The sequence below is a fragment of the Macaca mulatta genome, chromosome 6 (genome assembly GCF_049350105.2).
Source record: "Macaca mulatta isolate MMU2019108-1 chromosome 6, T2T-MMU8v2.0, whole genome shotgun sequence".
NCBI lineage: Eukaryota > Metazoa > Chordata > Mammalia > Primates > Cercopithecidae > Macaca > Macaca mulatta.
Genome location: NC_133411.1, coordinates 86,525,855 through 86,547,817, shown reverse-complemented (window position 1 = coordinate 86,547,817; position 21,963 = coordinate 86,525,855). Strand labels below are relative to the sequence as shown.

Sequence of the window (21,963 nt, the reverse complement as noted above, 5' to 3'; positions counted from 1 at the left end):
GAGCTCAAGGGCAGCTCCCTTGTCAGTTATTTCCAGTTTTTGCCTTGGTTTCAGAATGTGGCCTGTGTTTAAGTTTGGAGACTGCAAGGGATGCTGGGCCAGACTTTGTCCTGCTTCTTTTCTTTAGGGAAACTTCTTTCCCAGGAGAACTTTGGCTCAGAGAAAGCTCGACTGTGCTGGTTGAATAAGGCATCATTCTGTCTTCTCTTGGAGCATTTCCCCATCTTAAAACATAAGGGCTATTTATTTTGCAGGTCATTCTTGTTATTAACCATGTCATTTAAGCAGGTACACACTCATGAGATTTGATACCTGGGGGATTAAAAATCCATTTTAGAGGGCTGGATGTGGTGGCTCACGCCTATAATCCCAGCCGTTTGGGAGGCTGAGGTGGGCGGATCAGAAGGCCAAGAGATCCAGACTATCCTGACTAATGTGGTGAAAACCCATCTCTACTAAACATACAAAAATTAGCTTGGTATGGTGGCGCGTGCCTGTAGTCCCAGCTACTCGGGAGGCTGAGGCAGGAGAGTTGCTTGAATCCAGGAGGCGGAGGTTGCAGTGAGCCGAGATTGCACCACTGCACTGCAGCCCTGGCGACAGAGTGACACTCCATCTCAAAAAAAAAAAAAAAAAAAAAAGGGTCCATTTTAGAATGTAGAATGCAAAGGGAAAAAAAGTGGGCAAAAAAGTAAAGCCTGCCGACCCAAACTGCTAAGTCAAGGTGTAACTTCTGTGTTTGAGGAAGATTCAGATTTAGGCACCCTGGGAAGCCACATGGGTGATTAGGGAGGGAGGAGAAAGGAAAGTTTTTGTTTCCTAGGGAGTAGGGTCCACTAAAACCTGTACTGGAGAAGGAAGGATGGGTGACCTGTGCAGCCCCCACTTTCTCCCCTGAGAGCTCAATGTGCCAGGCCAATGTAGGAAGAGCCATAGATATTCCCAGCCTGAAACATGTTAGATCTGTTTCCTTCATTCCATGTTACACTGTCCACTCCTTCCCCATCTTCCCCTCAAGCTCCCCAGCCCTAGGCAGCCACTAATCTATTTCATCTCGGTGGATTTGCCTACTCTAGATATTTCATATAAATTGAATCATACAATATATAGCCCTCTGTGCCTGGTTCGTTTCCTTCCTTCCTTCCTTCCTTCCTTCCTTCCTTCCTTCCTTCCTTCCTTCCTTCCTTCCTTCCTTCCTTCCTTCCTTCCTTCCTTCTCTCCCTCCCTCCCTCCCTCCTTCCCTCCCTCCCTCCTTCCTTCCCTCCCTTCTTTCTCTCTCTCTCTTTCTTTCTTTCTCTTTCTCTCTCTCTCTGTGTGTGTCTCTCTCTCTGTCTCTCCCTCTCTCTCTCTGTCTTTCTCTTTCTCTCTCTCTCTGTCTGTGTGTGTGTCTCTCTCTCTCTGTCTCTCCTTCTCTCTCCCAGATGGAGTCTTACTCTGTCATCTCCCAGGCCAGAATGCAGTGGCACGATCTTCTGCCCCAGCCCTCCAAGTAGCTGGGATTACAGGTGCCTGCCACCACGCCCGGCTAATTTTTATAATTTTAGTAGAGACGGGGTTTCACCATGTTGGCCAGGCTGGTCTCGAACTCCTGACCTCATGTGATTCGCCTGCCTAGGCCTCCCAAAGTGCTGGGATTATAGGCGTGAGCCACCGCACCCGGCCCACTTAGCATGTTTTTAAGGCTCACACTGAGGTTGTAGCATATGTACTTCATTCCTTTAAGTGGCTAGATAATATTCTGTTGTATGAATATAACATATTTCATTTTTATTTTTATTTTTTTTTTGAGATGGAGTTTCACTCTGTTGCCCAGGCTAGAGTGCAGAGGTGTGATCTCGGCTCACAGCAACCTCTGCCTCCCAGGTTCAGGCCATTCTCCTTCCTCAGCCTCCTGAGTAGCTGGGATTACAGGCACGTACCACCAGGCCTGGTTAATTTTTTATATTTTTGGTAGAGACAGGGTTTCACCATGTTGGCTAGACTGGCCTCGAACTCCTGACCTCAAGTGATCTGCCCGCCTTGGCCTCCAAAAGTGCTGGGATTATAAATATACCTATAATATATTTTATTTATCCATTTGTCAGTTGATGGACATTTGGGTTGTTTGTACCTTTTGGCTATTATAAATTATGCTGCTATGAACATTCATGTACTGATTGTTGTATGGACATATGTTTTCATTTCTCTTGGGTTTATATCTAGAAGCAGAATTGCTGGATTGTGTAGTAACTTTAAGCTTTTGAGGAACCGCCATATTGTTTTCCAAAGTAGCTACATCATTTTCCATTCCCACCAGTAATGTGAGATACTCAGGATGAAGTCATGTATTAAGGTTCACATTTCTCCACACCCTCACCAACACTTAATGGTACATATTCTTTTATTTTAGTCACTGTAGTGTGTGTGAGGCGGTCATCTGCTCTTTGCCTGTGCCTCTAACACTGCCCTCTGCCTTTCCCGTTTGCTTGCTTTCCCCCGGGGCAGCTTGTTCATTTCTGGCTTTGATTATCCTATCCCCATATGTGCATCTGCTTGTAAAGACACCCTTCACTCAGGACAGTGCTGAGGACACTGGTAGATTCTTTCTTCCTGCATCTCTGCTTTTCTAGATCCGGTGTATACTTTTCCCCAGACTGGACATAAAAGTCTCAGGCTTCCACTCTGCATTCCAGTCAGTCACGAAGATTCAGCCACGCCCCGCTCCCTGGTGCTGTATATTACATTTGCCTTGTTTGAACTTGGGTAGTTCCCAAATGTGCCCAGCTGCCCTGAAACTTCTTTCTCCAGATCACTTAGCCCGTTAGTTAGGCTGAGCTGAAGGTACTGTTTGCTACATTTCTCCCAGATGATACCCTGTTTCTAAATTCTGGGGTCACCACAGTGTAGTGACTGTAGGTTAATACCAGTGGCTACTTTCCTTAAAAACAACTTGGATTTCCAAAGGCTATTCATAAGCTCATATTTTAGTCCCTTCACAGTGACATGTTAAAATACTTGAGTGGTTCTTGGAGTTGACAGAGTTCTTTGATTTGTTATGTTTGAAACTCTGAAACTGGGGAGATGAGCTACTTTATTTCCTATTTTTAACCTGAAGAATTAAAATAAATATGAAGCCATGATGGTAAATATTCCTTGTGGGAAGCCCTCCTTGTACTGGTTCCAGGGATCCAAAAATGCCTGAAACAAGGCCCCTTAAAGGAGCAAGTTAAAGAGTTGAGTGGAAAACGGCTGCAGCTCATATGTATAGCAAGTGTTCTGCCTTGAGAAGAGACAGCAAATATGGTGGTGCTAAGTGTTCTACAGAGAAAACAATGATCTTTTTAGGATATAATTTGTTTTTTAAATTTGTATAAATTTATGGGGGTACAAATGTAATTTTGTTACATTGATATATTGCTTAGGATATAATTTGAATACATTGTTAGAATTTTTGTTTTTTTTGAGACAGAGTTTCACTGTTGTTGCCCAGGCTCGAGTGCAATGGCAGGATCTCAGCTCACTGCAACCTCCGCCTCCCAGGTTCACAGGATTCTCCTGCCTCAGCCTCCCGAGGAGCTGGGATTACAGGCATGCGCCACCACACCCGGCTAATTTTTGTATTTTTAGTAGAGACAGGGTTTCTCCATGTTGGTCAGGCTGGTCTCAAACTCCCGACCCCAGGTGATTCACCTGCCTCAGCCTCCCAAAGTGCTGGGATTACAGGTGTGAGCCACCACACCTAGCCCATTGTTAAGAATTTTTAAAAGCAGAAAAGTTCTAAGTGGTCATCTTAACCAACCTGTCTTTTGACAGGTGAGAAGCTGTGGCCCCGGAAATGAAGTGACTTGTCAGAACTGAGACACCAGGTGTATCTGGGATTAGAACCCAGGGCTGCTGGTCGCCTGGCCAGTGTGTCTCCTATTTGTGCAACTAGGTTTGCTTGTTGGTCATATATTCACAGAAGTCACAGTAAATGCCTTTTATCAAGCATATCCTTCCTCCACTTCCTAGACTTTCTTCTGGGCCAGGAGGTAAGAAGTATTACCTGTGGAAATAGCACTGCCTGGGGCCCTCAGCAGCGATCTTAGCTGAGTTACATTTCCCATCTGCCTCCTTCCTGTTGTGATGACCAAAAGCTGAGCTCAAGGGATGACTGTTATTCTGAAGTAGAAAACAGAGGTAGCCACAGAACTAGTATTTATTTATTCACTGGCTTTGCATGTAAAATAGAACTTGTTTTCAGGTTGTGTTTGGTATAATCATCTTTTTAAAGCAAACATCATCAATGAAAAATATTCCACTTTGTTCCAAAATACTGTGCAGTTTGTCCCAGTGTAAAATGACAGGTCTTCATACCGAAGCTGGAGAGTTTGGCTCTTGATTTTCCTTTGCTATCTAGTGGTTGAATGTTCAGGGCACACTGTACCTGAGACCCGCATCAGGGGCTGGCATAGGCACGTTGAAACCCCAAGTAGAACTCTCCGTTCTCAGCTTGTATGCTTTTGTGTCAGAACAAGTGTCAAATTAACAATAACAAGAAAATATTGCTGACCCAGTTCTTTGATTCTGGAGTGCTTTTTAAAAATCCAGCTGAGATGGAGTGCTTTTCAAAGTTCTCTTTCTGAATAGCAACTGAGTTCATGGTACTGTTTTACCTTATGTGTCAAATTATCAAGGAGGAAGTTTTTGAGATTAAAAGTGGGTTGGGACCATCGAACCTCAAGCCCATTGTAGAACTGAGGGAAAATTCTCACCATGGCCTTTTAGAATCTTCCTGTGGGGAACTGGCTTTGAGGTTTTGCCTCTTAAATCCTCTGAGTTCCTTCCCCTCCAAGTTAGGATGACTCTGGAGACATGTTTCCAAACAGTTTTGTCTTTTGGTCTAAATTTCATCCAGACATAACATGTGAGAGAAAGCAAGGAGTCCCTGTACCCTCGTATGCGTCATCCGTCATTGCTGGAGCCTCATCCTCCCCCATACAAGTGGATGCCGGGAAATAGTGGTGGGAAATCGTTTTGTACTGGAGGCAGCAATTTGAACTAATGGATATCCTGCTGAGAGTCTTTTTTTGAGTCTGAACCAAGGACAAAGAGGTTTGATCCTTGTCCAGTAATAATGAGCTTGCCAGGAGGCAGCAAATTGGAAACAATACTTACTGTCTTTGGTCTGTGAGGATCCATTACCTGCACCTTTCGGGGAGCACCAGGTGTCAGCTAGATCTCTTTTAGGATTGGTCTGGCTGTGGACGGGAGAGAATGATAAGATGTGAGAATGAAATTTTTCCTGACACGTTTTTTTCTGTAATCATCTAAAGCGTCTGTTAAGCAACTGTCCACAGACGGGGCCTCGGAGTCCCCTGCAGATAAATAGAACAGACAAGAGCTTTGGAAACGAGCATTGTCAGCCATCATAAACATGGGGCTGGAGGGAACAGAGAAATGGCACAGCGAAGAATGGAAGAAGATAAAGTAGCCTCAGAGCGATGGGAACAGGAAACAATGCATAGATACTGTGAATAGCTGAATCTTGATACTCTGCATAGAAATTTAATAGGATGGTTCTGTGACTTGATTAAACTGTAATCCGAGCTCATTCTTCAAAAGTTTAAAAAATTGCCTAGCTGTCATTCTTTCAAATGCAGGTGGAGAGCACCCTGAAAGGTGCTGGGGCACCATTATTGTCCCCATAGAGCTGACCCTCAGGTAGGGTAAAAGAGAGCAGTTTGGCAAGTGTGTCTGGACGGAGCCTGTGATGCTGAACTGTGTGTGTCTGAAAGTTAAAAATATGTGAACTCCATTAGTGGATATTGGACAGTGGTGTCAGCTTAGCTATGACTCGGCTGACCTTCGGGGTCACATGGTAACTCAGGAATGCTCTCTCCATTCTGGAGACAGCTGAGGTGCCTGGGAGGTTTATAAAAGGGAATGAAGTGTTTTTGCCTCCTCAGCAGGGCTGAGCATAATCACAAGGGGTTGGGTATTCTGGGGGTGTGGTTTTAAAATTTCAGCGAGACTGTCTCTGCAGTCTTCAAATAAATCTAAAATTATCTTTCGACATGCTGGCTTTCATCAGTGTGGGGTTTATTTTTGGTTCCATGGGGTGTGTTTGTGTGACAGATGTGAGGACGTTTTCTGTTCCAGCTATTGACGGCTTCTGAGCCACAGAGATGAGCACTGGAAGCTCATAGACACATTCTCCCCCCATTCCTTCCCACCCCATCTGAAAAACTTTCTGTGGGTGGATAAATTAAGGTACTTTATTTTCTGCTAAAAAAAAATGACATATGGGAGATGTACAATTTGATTCACTTAAGGCCCAAGTTTCATTTGAGGACAGCCCTGAAGAGGGGAAGAGTCTCATGGGAGAAGGCAGGAGCGGAGGGTTGGGACAGCTGGAACGCAGCCCAAAGGAGCTGCTCCTTTGGCTCCTGATTTGCAGAGTAAGTTATCACCAGTTGTCACTTGCTTTTGAAATGTGCATTTGTACTTAAGCAGTTAAGAGTTAGGCACAACTCCTCAGCTGTTCTTCCTAGCAGCGCAGGGGTGGGGCAAACTTTTCCTACAAAGAGCCAGCTAGTACACACTGGAGGCCCTGTGGTCTCTGTAGCAGCTCTCGCCTTTGTAGTGCAAAAGCAGCCAAAACAGTATGCCAGCCAATGGCATGGCCAGCCAACGGCATGGCCAGCCAACAAGTGTGGCTGCATTCCAATAAAACTTTATTTACATAAATAGGAGGGTAGCTGGATTTGACCCACTGGCTGTCGTTGGCTGACTCCTGTGTTAGACCCTCCATGGTCTTATATGTGTTATGTGCAGTTATTCTGCCGTCTCTCTGAAAAGGGAAACGTCAGTGGCCTAAACATTGTGCTCAGAGTACCCAAGTTCTTGCTTAAGTTGCAGATAACTGACTAGGCTGTGTGAACCACATACTGGGTAGACTAGGTAAGAATAATGTGGCAGTAAATTAGTATGACATGTTCAATGGTAATTACGTGTGTGTGGCATTTTGGAATAAATGGCAAATTGTTTACAGGTTAAAAAAAAAGTCATTTTTTTTTCTTTCTTTTTGTTTTAGAGACAGGGCCTTGCCCTGTTGCCCAGGCTGGAATATGGTGGCACGATCATGGCTCACTGCAGGCTTAACCTCCTGGGCTCAAGCGATTCCCTGCTTCAGCCTGCTGAGTAACTGGCACCATAGATGTGCACCACAATGCCTGGCTTATTTATTTATTTATTTATTTATTTATTTATTTATTTATACAGATGCAGCCTCCCTGTGTTGCCCAGGCTGGTCTCAAACTCCTAGGCTCAAAGCGACGATCCTCCTTCCTCAGCCTTCCGAAGTGCTGGGATTATAGGTGTGAGCCATTGTGCCTAGCCAGTTGTCTTTTTATGTATTCTGTCGAAAGACAAAATTACAAATTTAGTTGGAAAGTTGAACTGGATTTTATTTGTGATTCTAGAATGTGAAGTAGAGCAAGTGTTGCAGTTAGCTGAGCAGAGGAGGGTGTCTTTATAGGCAGAAAAGGCTTGAAAAAAGCAGAAACAGAACAAAGGTTTAAACCAGAGAGGATTTCCTTATTAGGCAGACTCACATTGACTGGAATCTTTCAGGTTTTTTTTTTTTTGGTTTTGGTTTTTAAAGAAAACTGGCCCCCAAATTCAGTGGCGCTTAGTACAACTGGCTTCGTTTTGGTTTGATCTGGTCTGCTGGGGCCTGGTGCAGGAGTCAAAAACAATAGCCTCTCCTACTAAACTTTAACAATCCAAACCAAGCATCCAGGAAGAAGCGGGGATGGAGAAAATGACCGTCTGGGCGTCCTAGTTCCCCAGCTGCAGGGCACTGTCATTCAGTTCCAGGTCTGATATAAGAAAGATGCTGGGGCCAGAAACTTAAATGTCTGCCATGTCCTGGTTCCCACCACTAGAATGGGGGAACAGGTAATGGGGCTCGCCAATCTTGAGGTTATAGGTATGCTGTAGAGTCCTGTCTTTTGGGGAATATTAGGTCCTAATGTCCTGCCTAAGGCAAACATCATGACTAGTCCGAATTAACTGTGAAAATACTTGAAATATCCATGAAGTAGAGCATAGTTTTGTGCATACAGCATTTCACTAGTAGAACGTTAGCTCCTTTTAGCATGAACTTTTAACCTGTTTTATTCACAGGTCGTATCCTCCTAATTTAGAGTGATACCTGCACATGGTAGTTGGGAATGAGTGCATGGATGATCAGACTCTATGCTGTAATACATGTGTATAATTATGTCATGTAACATATAGTATGGAATGAAGATTAGACATGCAAACTCTGAATTCGCTGGATTTTTACAAATTATGTGTTCATGTGTGTAATCCCAGCACTTTGGCAGACCAAGATGGGAGGATCACTTGAGCCAAGAGTTCGAGACCAGCCTGGGCAACATGACGAAACCCTGTCTCTACAAAAAATACAAAAATTAGCCAGGCAAGGTGGCGCATGCCTATAGTCTCATCTACTTGGGAGGCTGAGGTGGGAGGATTGCTTGAGCCAGGGAGGTGGAGGTTGCAGTGAGCCAAGATTGTGCCATTGCACTCTAGCCTGGGTGACAGAGCGAGACCCTGTCTCAAAAAAAAAAAAAAAAAAAAAACAAAACTGAAGACAGTTATGTAAATAGTTGAACTTGCAAATAATGTATCACCACTGCGTTCCACGTCCACACATTTAAGAAGCAAGCAAGCTAATTTTGACTGAGTGAGGTGGCTCCCGCCTATAATCCCAGCAGTGTGGGGATGCTGCGGTGGGAGGATCTTGTGAGACCAGGAATTTGAGACCAGCCTGTGCAACATAGTAAGACCCTGTCTCTACAAAAAGTAAAAAAGTAGCGGATGTGTTGGCGTGCACCTCTAGTCCCAGCTGCTGGGAAGACTGAAGTGGGAGGGTGGCTTGAGCCCAGGATTTTGAGGCTGCAGGGAGCTGTGATTGTGCCACTGCACTCCAGCCTGAGGGACAGAGCAAGACCCCTTCTCTATTAAAAAAAAAAAAAAAAAAAAAAGAGGCTAGCAGATTTGAGGCTTACTTAGACTATAAGCATGTGTTTTCTCTAAATGGTTAGAATAGAAAGATCTGCATGTTTCAGCAGTTAGTCCTCTCTTTGTAGAAATTTCACATTTCTATGTTCAAGAGATATCTTTCCATCAGCCGTGTTCACCTCAGGGCAGCCCAGTGTCTTCTGTTAGAGCCTGTGTTCTGTGTGGCGCCATAACCATATTTTCTAGCCGAAACAGAAGTTCAGACCTCTGTAGCTGTGGTTTTAAGTTGTCTTGAGTTAGGAATAGATTTATGTGTTGGGCTTAGAGGGCCCTATTCACTCTCTTCCTGGCTTTTGTTTTAGGGGTAGTGCTTACAAAGACCCTCAGAAATCTCGAAGATTGACTTGTAGACCGTGCGGGGGCAGCACAGGAGTACCTGTTGAGAGATGGTGTGTCCCTGGCTCTGCCTCTCTTGCCGGCACCTCCACTCCTCTCTTCCGCTGTCTCTATTACCCCCAATTTCAGAGTTTCCAAAACCCTCCTTATGGAGAGTTTGGCAGTATCCGTTCAAATTTTAAATGTACTAACTTTATGACTTCTGTCATAAAGCTGACTTTAGCTTCTGTCCTTCTCAACACTTTACATGTGAACAGAGAGATACACATAAGGATGATATCCATGGTACATTATTTATAATAGTGAAAAAAAAATCAGAAAAAAACCAAATGCCTACCAGCAGGGTAACAAACTAGATTAGAGTCAATCAAGTTGTAGAATTCTAAATTTTTATTTATTTTTCTGACACAGGGTTTTGCTCTGTTGCCCAGACTAGAGTGCAGTGGCGCGATCATGGCTCACTGCAGCCTCAACCTTCTGGGCTGAAGTGATCCTCCAACCTCAGTCTCCTGAACTCTTGGGCTCAAGAGATGCTCCTACCCCAGCCTCCTGAGTAACTGGGACTACAGGCGTGCACCACCATGCCTAGCTGATTTTTAAATTTTTTGTAGAGATGGGGTCTCTCACTGTGCTGCCCAGGCTGTTCTTGAACTCCGGGGCTCAAGTGATCCTCCTGCCTTGGCCTCTCAAAGTGCTGGGATTACAGGTGTGGGCCACTGGGCCCAGCCTAGAATTCTATGTAGTATGTAAGAAGATGCAAATAGATTTATGTGTTAAACATACAGCAACCCCCAAGACGTAATGAATGTAGAATAATAGCACAGCAAAGGGTCTAGAAAGATCCACTCATACCTGGGGACAGTGGCACCTCGAGGGAAGCAATCAAGTTAAAATAGAGGCATTGATGGTCAAGGACACTGGGTTATTTGTATTTTCATTGTAATTTACACATTTGGCAGTAAAAATATAATTGTTTTGCTTATATAAGTGCAAATAAAATTGAGAGTAATCCTTTGCAGTTAGATTTCTTTTTTTCTTTCTTTTTTTTTTTTTTTTGAGATGGAGTCTTGCTCTATCTCCTAGGCTAGGGTGCAGTGGTGCAATCTTGGGGCACTGCAAACTCTGCCTCCCAGGTTCAAGCGATTCTCCTGCCTCAGCCTCCCAAGTAGCTGGGATTACAGGTGCCCACCACTGCGCCCAGCTAATTTTTGTATTTTTTAGCAGAGACGGGGTTTCACCATCTTGGCCAGGCTGGTCTTGAACTCCTGACCTCGTGATCCACCCGCCTCTGCCTCCCAAAGTGCTGGGATTACCGGCGTGAGCCACCGTGCCCAGCCTTGCAGTTAGCTTTCTTGAAAGTGTGGGTAATATGCTCACCAGGTGCACTTCCTGATGGTCTCCTCAGTCTGGAGCTCAGCTGCTGCTTCCACGGTGCTCTAGAGAATGTTCCCATCGAGGTTCCAGATGACTGACTCCTGCTGCCAAATCCACTGTTACATCAGAGTCCTCATCACATTTGCCCTCTTGGCCATATTTGACACTGCCAACGGCTCTTTCAACTTCTCTCTTGCCTGGCACTTTTTCAGTTTCCTCCCGGATTTTTTTCTTCTTCCCAGCTCCTAAAGGTTTGCATTCCCCAAGATTCTGTGCTTGGCTCACCTCCGTCTCCCTGCTCACTTGCACATTCTGTCTGGTTGCCTCCTTTGCTGTGTTCACTTCCAAATCTCTCTCTCTAGTTGAGCTCTTTCTAGAGCACTCTTGTTTAGTCATCCTCCCACACTACTTCATACAGATACCTCCAGTGCAACCTGTTATTAGGTGAATTACTGCTCCACCACCCTGAAACTGCTCGCCTGCAGTTCCTATCCATGATTGGCCTGCCAACCTAAAAACAAGTTCCTAGGCCTGGGTTCTTCGACCTTTATTATAGGCCATATCAAATCAGGAAGCAGACCTGTATCCATTCTACAGCCCCAACCCCCACTACTGCTGCCTCTTTGAAGAGCTACAAAACTTTTCTCTGGGAAAACTGTTTTTCTTTCATAATCAGTAACTGGTGTGGTTCTTGTTTGCACCATCTGCCTTTAGTTTTTGTTTTGTTTGTTTTGAGACGGAGTTTTCGCTCTTGTTGCTCAGACTGGAGTGCAATGGTGTGATCTTGGCTCACCATGACCTCTGCCTCCTGGGTTCAAGCAATTCTCCTGCCTCAGCCTCCCGAGTAGCTGGGATTGCAGGCATGCACCACCACGCCCGGCTAATTTTGTGTTTTTTTTAGTGGAGATGGGGTTTCTCCATGTTGGTCAGGCTGGTCTTGAATTCCCGACTTCAGGTGATCCGCCTGCCTCAGCCTCCCAAAGTGCTGGGATTGTGGGCGTGAGCCACCGCGCCCAGCCTTCTGCCTTCAGTTTTCCCTAATTCTCTCCATGGAGATTGAAATGAGTTGAATCCTGTTCTGCATCTGTGGAGGAGCCTTGTTCCCATAGTCATTAGTCTTCTGTGAGTTGTCTCCTTTGGAGCTTGTTGTTTAACAGTTTGCTTAGAGTTGCTTTCTGGCTGTTTAATCCTCTCTATGAATCTCTGATCCTGACAAAATATTCATAGTGGAGGAAGAGCTGTGAACTCGCAGTCTCAGTCTTTGCATGCTTTTTGAGATTAATTTTCATTCCTCTTTTGGCTTTTAATAATGATACAATGTAGATTTTTCTATTAAAAATGCTCACATAACCCTAAGAAAAGAGAAGCCAGTACTGGTTGTTGTTATTGTGTATTAAATAGCCCCAGATCCCCCAAAGGCCTCAAAAGCAATCACTTACTGAGAAATGAGTCTTGGTTGCCAAGAGGCTGCGTAAGGAAAGAGGGAAGCTGATTTTAGTGTTCCCCATTTCATGGCTGTTGTCCACTGGCCAATCACAGGAAGTCCTCAGTGTGGTGGGCCCTGGAAGTACTTCATGGAGAAAAACAAACTGTCTTGGAAAGTTTGAAGATGAATGGAATATCAGAAAAGGGAGAGGCAGACTGGGAGACGTTCTAGGTTCTGAAATGCATTTTCAAGTGAGGGATATTAAACAGAACTTGCAAATCTAGTTCTTCTAGTTTTTATGAACTTCATTTATCCCTCATGCTGAGCTGACCAAAGCTTTCTTTGAAATTTGATATTAATCTGATGAAATGTAAGAACAATTAGCTTTGCTAATACTGCATTTTCTTTCTTTCTTTCTTTCTTTTTTTTTTTTTTTGAGACGGAGTCTTGCTCTGTCGCCCAAGCTGGAGTGCAGTGGCGCAATCTCAGCTCACTGCAACCTCTTCCTCCAGGGCTCAAGCTATTCTCCTGTCTCAGCCTCGCGAGTAGTTGGGACTACAGGCGTGTGCCACCACGCCCGGCTACTTTTTGTATTTTTAGTAGAGATGGGGTTTCACCATGTTAGCCAGGCTGGTCTTGAACTCCTGACCTCAGGCAGTCTGCCTACCTTGGCCTCCTCAAATGCTGGGATTATAGGTGTGAGCCACCATGCCTGGCCTAATATTAACTGAGTCTCGCTCTGTCGCCCAGGCTGGAGTGCAGTGGTGTGATCTCGGCTCACTGCAAGCTCCGCCTCCTGGGTTCACGCCATTCTCCTGCCTCAGCCTCCCAAGTAGCTGGGACTACAGGTGCCCGCTGCCACGCCCGGCTAATTTTTTTGTACTTTTAGTAGAGACGGTGTTTCACCGTGTTAGTCAGGATGGTCTCGATCTCCTGACCTCGTGGTCCGCCCACCTCGGCCTCCCAAAGTGTTGGGATTACAGGCGTGAGCCACCGCACCCGGCAATATTGCATTTTCTAATTTCAAGTAACACTGTTACACAACTACAACTTTCATCTACTTCCTCTCCATTTCTTAAGAAGCCACTCCCAAAACTCCCAAAGCTTATACATGTTTTCTATGTTTATAGCATCTGGGCCCCTGGCCAATTAGACCTGTAGGTCTTCCTGTAGCTTTTTTGTTGCTTATTTGCCTGGGATTGAAGTTGTTTTAGGGACATAGCTAGCATCTCTCCTGTGTAAACAGAATTACGTGAATTTTCTTCTCCCTTGCATCTTGTTGAGTTTATTACTTGTTTTCATGTTTTGGAAATGTTTTTCCTAATTTGTGAGATCAGAATGCTTTCTTCTGGATGGTGGCTAGGTCTCTGAAGGACAAGTAGCGAGTGCTATTTTTTGGACCTCAGTTCTAATATAAATGTACCAAGAAAGATTCACCTTATTGACAGGCCGAGCGTGGTGGGTCACGCCTATAATCCCAACACTTTGGAGGTCCGAGGTGGGTGGATCACCTGAGGTCAGGAGTTCGAGATCAGCCTGGCCAACATAGTGAAACCCCATACCTACTGAAAATACAAGAAGTTAGCCGGGCGTGGGGGCAGGCGCCTGTAATTCCAGCTACTCGGGAGGCTGAGGCAGGAGAATCACTTGAACCCAGGAGGCAGAGGTTGCAGTGAGCTGAGATTGCACCACTGCACTCTAACCTGGGCGACAAGAGTGAAACTCTATCTTTTTTTTTTTTTTTAAAGAAAGTTAATCTATCAATCCAAAGGTAGTAGATCCTTTGGTAAAGTGAATAGAGCATCTACTGGGTTCTAAGATGTTCAGTTTCCCACCTTGTTTAAATTGGAATGCATTAGTTTGTGGATCGTGTAATGTACCTGAGTCTCTTCCCTGAAATTCTTTTTATATAATATAATAGAGTTTTAGAATTAAAGAAGCTAACTTAATGACTACTATGGGTTAGCAACTGTGATAAGCACTTCACAGGCATTATCTGATGTCATTCTCAGGCAAGTCCGTGAAATGGGTGTCGGTATTGTTTCATTTTACAGATAGCACTTGAGGCTCAGGGTGTACACGTGTGTAGCTAGCTCAAGTTAGCAATGGAGTTAGGATTGGAAGTCTTATGAGCCATTTATTCTTACTTGATAGTTTGTGGTTTTGAGTTTGGTTGCTTTGAGGATTGAAAGGAAACGCCTTGCTCTCAGGGGTCTGTATAGAAGGAACATACAGGCTGGGCGCGGTGGCTCACGCCTGTAATCCCTGTACTTTGGGAGGCTGAGGCAGGCAGATCACCTGAGGTTAGGAGTTCGAGACCAGCCTGGCCAACATGATGAAACCCCCATCTCCTAAAAATACAAAAATTAGCTGGGCATAGTAGTGTGTGCCTGTAATCCCAGCTACTTGGGAGGCTGAGGCAGAAGAATCGCTTGAACCTGGGAGGCAGAGGTTGCAGTGAACTGAGATTGCGCCACTGTACTCCAGCCTGGGCAATAGAGCAAGACTCTGCCTCAAAAAAAAAAAAAAGAAAGAAAGAAAGAAACAACATACAATGTGTGAGCCTCGCTTAAGTGCCCTATCCTTGGGTGCCCAGAGCCAGACTTAAGAGGTGACACCCTTAGCAGGCACGTCCCCTTCACCCTGTGGTGTGGAATTTATATGTGATGTATTTTTTCTTTTTCCAAAACTGGGGTGGACTTTGGAACAGAAAATATTTAATCGGAGCAAATTCCCCTTGCCAGAATCCTGCTAGCTTGTTCACCTTGGAGATTCTTTGCCCAAAAATACTCACCACATACTGAAAACTAAATGTGCTAAGTCACCCACAGAGCATAAAGGAGGTCTTGGTTAGGATTTGGAGCAGGGGGTTGTTTACCTGCTTTTGATGAATATACAGTGCCAATGTACTCACCCTTTGATGAGCCTTAAAGGGCCAGATTCTGGAGTAAACAAACAAGGGAGGGGATTTGTTGGGGATGGTGGCTCAGCCTGCTGCTGTTAGCATTCTCCTTGAAATGGATTTTGGAGGAAGAAACAAGAGAGGTAGGGAAGTAGAGAATGTCTAAAGGTGAAAGATGGGCTGGTGTAGATGGAAGAGGAGCTAACGTGCATGTGTTATGGGGGAGATGTGGTTCAGGAATTGGAGTTGCTGATGGAGTGGAAGAGAGAAGATGGGGAAGAAAATAATTTAATGAATCGTTTTAGAGCAATAAATCCTGTGTAAATGAAACAGCCTAATGAATGAGGTGGTATGGCTTCTCCATGAATGTAGTTTTTACAGATTCAAAGCAATACTACCTCCTCGTTACTGGCACTACTCATACAGTTGTAACTTTTGTTTTGGGTTAGACTCTGAAACATTCATTTGTGTGTGTCCCCTACCATATTTCAGCACCTTAAAAATTTAACAATGCTGTTTGATCACTTATGTTTAAACACAGCTAAAAATTCAGGTTCCTCCAGAAAGCACTTGTGTGACTGACTTCTTGTGGGTGCTTCCTGTATCCAGCCCCAATTGCTATTCTAAAGCAATTTCCAGACCAGACTGTTCTCATTGGGATGCCCCTTGGTGATACCCTAAGAGCAAACTTCTGCTCTGTTCTTCACTTCTGCTCTCTGTCCCTTGCCCGTTGTATTCCTCCCTCCACCCCAAACAGTAATGCCATAAAAAAAAAGAAGAAAACAAAAGAGCTTTATCTGATTCTTCTACTTCATTCTTGATTCTTGTCATCTATGCTGTCCTGCCAATTGTGACCTCTACCTGCAGAATCTCTGGTTTCTCTGCCTGCGGTTACCTTCTTCACCTGTTCCCAATGGCCTTCAGACTTGTCCCCTTGCCTCAAGTCTGTACCCTTTCGCCGCGTTCTTCCACTTTGTAGCCAAAGATGTTCTAGCTTCAGTAGTGCTTTTCCCCTTGCTTATAGGATGGGGGCCCGACTGCTAAGCCTGGCATGCACCTGGCCCTTCCCAGCAAGACCTTGCCTTTGTAGGGAAGGGAAAAATGGCTCCCTTCCACTCTTCTAGGTTCTTTCTCTGGGAAGCAAATTAAATTGACATAAGACCAATTATAGGAGAAAAAGCAATTTTAAAAAGGGTCAGATAGGCTGAGCATGGTGACTCACACCTGTAATCCCAGGACTTTGGGAGGCCGAGGTGGGCAGATCATTTGAGGCCAGGATTTCAAGACCAGCCTGGCCAACATGGCAAAACCCCGTCTCTACTAAAAATACAAAAATTAGCCAGGTGTGGTGGTGGGTGCCTGTAATCCCAGCTACTCAGGAGGCTGAGGCAGGAGAATCACTTGAACCTGGGAGGCAGAGGTTGCAGTGAGGTGAGATTGCACCACTGCACTCCAGCCTAGGCAACCGAGTGAGACTCTGTCTCAATTTAAAAAAAAAAAAAAAAGGTCAGATGATAGAAGCTTATAGCATCTTGAGCTACAGAAAGGAATAGGGGCTTGGGGCCTCTGGGAGTTGCTGGCAACATGTAATGGGAAGGTGAGGGGAAGAAATGTATGGTGAATAAACATCTGATACACTTTACTTATGTAGATTTCCTCTATAGATGTAAATTTTTTGTATAAAACAGCAGCCTTGCAGAGCTACTCCTTTGTCTGCAGCTTCTCAGAGTAATGAGCTTGAAATATGCAAAGAAGAATATTTTAGGGTGGCATGTCTTGGTTTTTGTGAGTGACGCCAAGGTCAGAGGTAACCAGGTCCACGAACATTTGTGTCTTTCCACAGTGTTGGACTTTTATTGATGCTATTTCAATTACAAAAGCCACCAGCTATGTGGAGTTCCCAGGGAGGCAATTCTTCTTAGTACTTCTCATCCACTCGTTAGATCTGTAGGCACACAGGTTCCAGCCTCTGCACCAGCCAGTCAGTATTGGAAACCGTACACAATTGTATACTCTGTCAATATATAAATGTTACTGATTAAACATTGCACAACAAACAAAATAACATTTAACATTAAGAGAAAGGGAATAGGAGAAGGGTTAATGAACTAGTCCAGGGAAAGCAACAAAGAAAAGAAGAATTTCCTGGTCTGGGCTGGTCAATCTGGTTGGTTGTGCAAGAAAGTCTTTGATGTGGGCAGAGCCTTCAGGGGCAGATGCCAGGTGCTTGTCACTAGTTACAACGGTACCTACCCTTTTTATACCCTTTTTAGAGTCCTCCAGTGAGGACTGATAGTTGAATACTGTGCTTGTTTATCTACTACTTATCTGGTTGGACGCAGTCTTTATTTATCAAGAAAAACATCTTGTCTCTGTTGTGACAAAATGGCATAAAAAACGTCATAAAAAATGTACAGTTTTAGGAATTTGCTGAAAACAAAGTGTTGGCTATTTCCTCATGAAGTCTTTCACATGTCTTCATGAAAACGGAGCTGGCCAGGTATAGTGGCTCACACCTGTAATCCCAGCACTTTGGGTGGCTGAGGCAGGTGAATTGCTTGAGTTTAGGAGTTAGAGACCAGTCTGGTCAGCATGGTGAAACACCATCTCTACAAAAAATAAAAAATAAAAAATTAGCTGAGCTTGGTGGTGCATGCCTGTAGTCCTAGCTACTCAGGAGGCTGAGGTAGGAGGATGACTTGGGCCCTGGAGGCGAAGGTTGCAGTGAGCCAAGATCGCGCCACTGCACTCCAGCCTGGGCAACAGAGTGAGACCCTGTCTCAAAAAAAAGAAAAAAAAAAAAAAGGAATGGGGAGAAAATGGAACTCTTTGTTTGTTTGTGAAAAGGAAAATAAACCCTCTCAGCACTGCCCAAACTCTTTTTGCCAAAGGGATACTTAAGACTGGAGAGACAGGTGACACTGCTGCTGTCCCCTCACACCTTGCCTCCCTGCTTGACAGATAGCTGTGACTTCCCCACCTTATGTCAAAGTGCTATGCATTAGCCAGACCCCTGGAGAAGGCAAAAGGCCTCGTGCATCCCAGATGACTGCCCTCAAATTGCTCATAAGTAAATTCTCTGCTGGCCCCTAAACCTTTCAAGATGTGTATCTTCCTGTAGAAAAGGACATGTCAGCTGTAACTTTAGTTCTGTGACCTAAGTCTAGCTCCCTGTCCATGGAATTGCAGTCTGTTACATTTCACACTGACATTGCCCATTACAAGCTTTTCTTCCCAGGTGCAGAACAAAGACAGGAGAGCAGTCATGTCTCTGCCTACCCTGAGACTACATAATTAACTCTTTCTTTACTCCCTTTTTGAATGTTTGTTGTATCTCTTGTATAGCGGAGTTTACTGGGCGCTAGTTAAAATCTAAGGAGAATGTCGCGTTTGCCTCACCACCTGCCCCTCTTTTCCTGTATGCCTTCTCCCCTTTAAAGAAATGGGTAAATACTGAGCCTTCTGCAACCAGTTTGGGAGCACCGACCACAGAGGATTCTGTGACTTGTGTGTTTCTCAGCAGCCTCTCAAGCTCTGGCTTAATTATTCCCCATTGAGACTCTTGCCTCAGTCTCTCATTTGGGTTGACGTTTGTTTATGGAAATACTGATAGCCACAGATATTACTGTTTCTTCAGTATCTTTTCTGGAGAAGGAACTGTAAATTCTCTTCTTTATCACACTTTACTTTTACCTTCAGTTGTGTGCTATGTTTTTCTTTGTGATACTTTTTCTTATGAATAATAGTTATAATGTGATTTAACTTATTTTCTGTTCAGAAGAGTGTTCAACTTTGATGTTGATAAGAAGCAAGTTTTTTATGACTGACCAAATCCTTATTTTATGACATTACTAGGAATGTGCTGCTTGTTCATTGTGTAAGATTTTGATTATTCTGATAATGAAAGTGATGATTTCACATTGAAGCCTTCTAATTTGGCTAGAATAAACTATTGTCAACATTTGTCAGAAGATTAAGACCCATTAATAACTCCAGTGGATCAAGAAAATACCCAATTAACAGCCAATTCAGAGAAAAAAACAGATGGCCATAAACTTGAAAAAAGATGCTGAATCTCACTAGTAATAAGGAAGATGTACATTAAAACAGGATAGTGGGTTTTTGCCTTTAAATTAGATGTCCCGGTTGGGCAATGTGCAATCTCAGATATTACTGGTAGGATGTAAATTGGTACAGCCTTTGAAAGTACGATTTGGCCGAGCGCGGTGGCTCAAGCCTGTAATCCCAGCACTTTGGGAGGCCGAGACGGGCGGATCACGAGGTCAGGAGATTGAGACCATCCTGGCTAACACGGTGAAACCCCGTCTCTACTAAAAAGCACAAAAAACTAGCCGGGCGAGGTGGCGGGCGCCTGTAGTCCCAGCTACTCGGGAGGCTGAGGCAGGAGAATGGCGTAAACCCGGGAGGCGGAGCTTGCAGTGAGCTGAGATCCGGCCACTGCACTCCAGCCTGGGCGACAGAATGAGACTCCGTCTCAAAAAAAAAAAAAAAAAAAAAAAAAAGAAAGTACGATTTAACTCTTATCTTGAAGTTTAAAAATGTAGACACGGGTTGAATATTCCTAATCCAAACATCTGAAATGTGAAATACTCTAAAATTTGAAGCTTTTTTAAGTGCCAACATGATGCTCAAAGGCAAGGCTCACTGGAGCATTTTGAATTTTTTGGGTTAGGGAACCTTAGCCAGTAATATAGTGTAAATATTCCAAATTCCAAAACACTTCTGGTCCCAAGCATTTTGGATAAGGGATGTTCAACCTGACTCCTTGACCCACTAATTCCATTTCTAGCTCATGTGTCTGTCCTACATAAATAATGGCACAGGTGCAATGAGGCATGAACAGCAGTATTTATTGAATTAGTGTTTGTGATAATAAAAACCAACTAAGAAAATAAAATTTAAAAACACTCCCCAACAAAAACATAAGATCAGTGTGAGAATGGTTATTGATTTTGAACTAGCCTTTCTACCATAAAAGATAGTGATGAAAAAGAATGTGATGGGATTTTGTGTATTAATAGAGAAAGACTCTTCATGCCTTATTGTTTATTTTTGTTCTCTTTTCTTTTTTGAGATGGAGTCTTGCTCTGTTGCCCAGGCTAGAGTGTAGTGGTGCGATCTTGGCTCGCTACAACTTCTGCCTCCGGGGTTCAGGCAGTTCTTCTGCTTCAGCCTCTCTAGTAGCTGGGACTACAGGCACACGCCACCACGCCAGGCTAATTGTTGTATTTTTAGTAGAGATGGGGTTTCACCATGTTGGCCAGGCTGGTCTCGAACTCCTGGCCTCAGGGGATCCACCCACCTCGGCCTCCCAAAGTGCTAGGATTACAGGCACAAGCCACCGCACCTGGCCCGGCTTATTGTTAATTGAGAAAAATATTGCAGAACATTACGCACAGTCTTTTATTTTAAAAAGCTGTTTTAATATATTTATTATATGTGTAGTATGATATGAGTGTATGTATGTGTGTTGTGTATGTATATGTGGGTGTGTTGTATATGTGTATACACACACATTTATCTATGTGAATTAATACAAATACTCTACCCACCAAATTGTTTACTCTTCTGAGGGAGGGGAGTGACATTCTGGGTGGATAGTAAAAGAAGTCTCTGATTTTTTATTTCTGTATATGTATACATATCAACAAAAATATATCCATGTATTGAAATGGGATTTTTGGCCAGGTGCAGTGGTTCATACCTATTATAATCCCAGCAATTTGGGATGCCAAGACAGATGGATTGCTGGAGCTCAGGAGTTCAAGACCAGTCTGGGCAACGTGACGAAACCCCATCTCTCCAAAGAAAACAAAAAACAAAAATTAGCTGGGCATGGTGGCGCAGGCCTGTAGTCCCAGCTACTTGGGAGGCTGAGGCAAGAGGATTACCTGAGCCCGGAAGATCGAGGCTTCAGTGAGTTGTGACCGTGCCACTACACTCTAGGCCGGGCAACAGAGCGAGAGACCTTGTCTAGGAGGGGGTTTAAAAAAAGGTAATTTTTGTGAAATCTGATGTTGGCTTTCGGAAGTCATTTGGGGCAAGTAAAGGCTGAATGTTACTTTATGATCACTGTATCTTTAAAAAAGATTCAGAGAAAATTAGAAAAATCTCTGTTTAGAAGATAGATCCTCAGTCTGTTTCTTTATGCACACGATCCATTTCCACAGTGGATGTTGTGGTCGGCTGCGTGAACACTCCGTGACAGTCCCCCTGTCACTCAGTTGTAACAGAAGACTTTTCTAAACTTTCTTCTCAGATTCCTTTTTTTGAAGATATGTGTAAAGGCATTAAAGCTGGTGACACCTGTGAGAAGCTGGTGGGATATTCTGCCGTGTATAGAGTCTGTTTCGGAATGGCTTGTTTCTTCTTTATCTTCTGTCTACTGACCTTGAAAATCAACAACAGCAAAAGTTGTAGAGCTCATATTCACAATGGGTAAGTATTTCAGTCTTCTTGGGGATTTCTTTCTCCTTTCTTATGTTCAGGACAGTATTCCAGGATCCTGTCTGTCCACCAGACACTGTGACTGCTAGTTGAAATTGTCGATTTAGGGGAAGGTGGAACTGATACTTACCCACATGGTTGCCTGAAAGCTAGAATCTTATTTGTAACACCTGGTACCATGATGTGAAATTTATTCAAGACAAAGAGTTTATTTCTTGTTCCAAGACCTTCCCCCGGGTCATTTCCACCCATGCAATAAAATGGTGTTTTACACAATTGGAGGCTGCACTGAGTCTGATTATGGGAAAAAGCATTCTTCGAGTCACCTAATTACTTTCTCTCGATTAGGAGAGAACATTGCCCAATGGCAGAATCATGGATTGACATGCTTTACCTTCTAAGAGGT

At 44.1% G+C, this 21,963-nt stretch overlaps 1 protein-coding gene across 3 annotated transcripts in view; it reads left to right on the top strand.

Annotated features, from left to right (window-relative positions):
• The window catches only part of SERINC5 (serine incorporator 5), a 121,013-nt gene that overhangs the window by 56,255 nt on the left and 42,795 nt on the right, over positions 1–21,963 (top strand). For all 3 annotated transcript variants that reach the window (XM_015140335.3, XM_078004939.1, XM_078004938.1), the window contains exon 3: positions 21,370–21,548. In XM_015140335.3, coding sequence (XP_014995821.2) covers positions 21,370–21,548 — 179 coding nt within the window. The remainder of the gene's footprint in view (positions 1–21,369; positions 21,549–21,963) is intronic.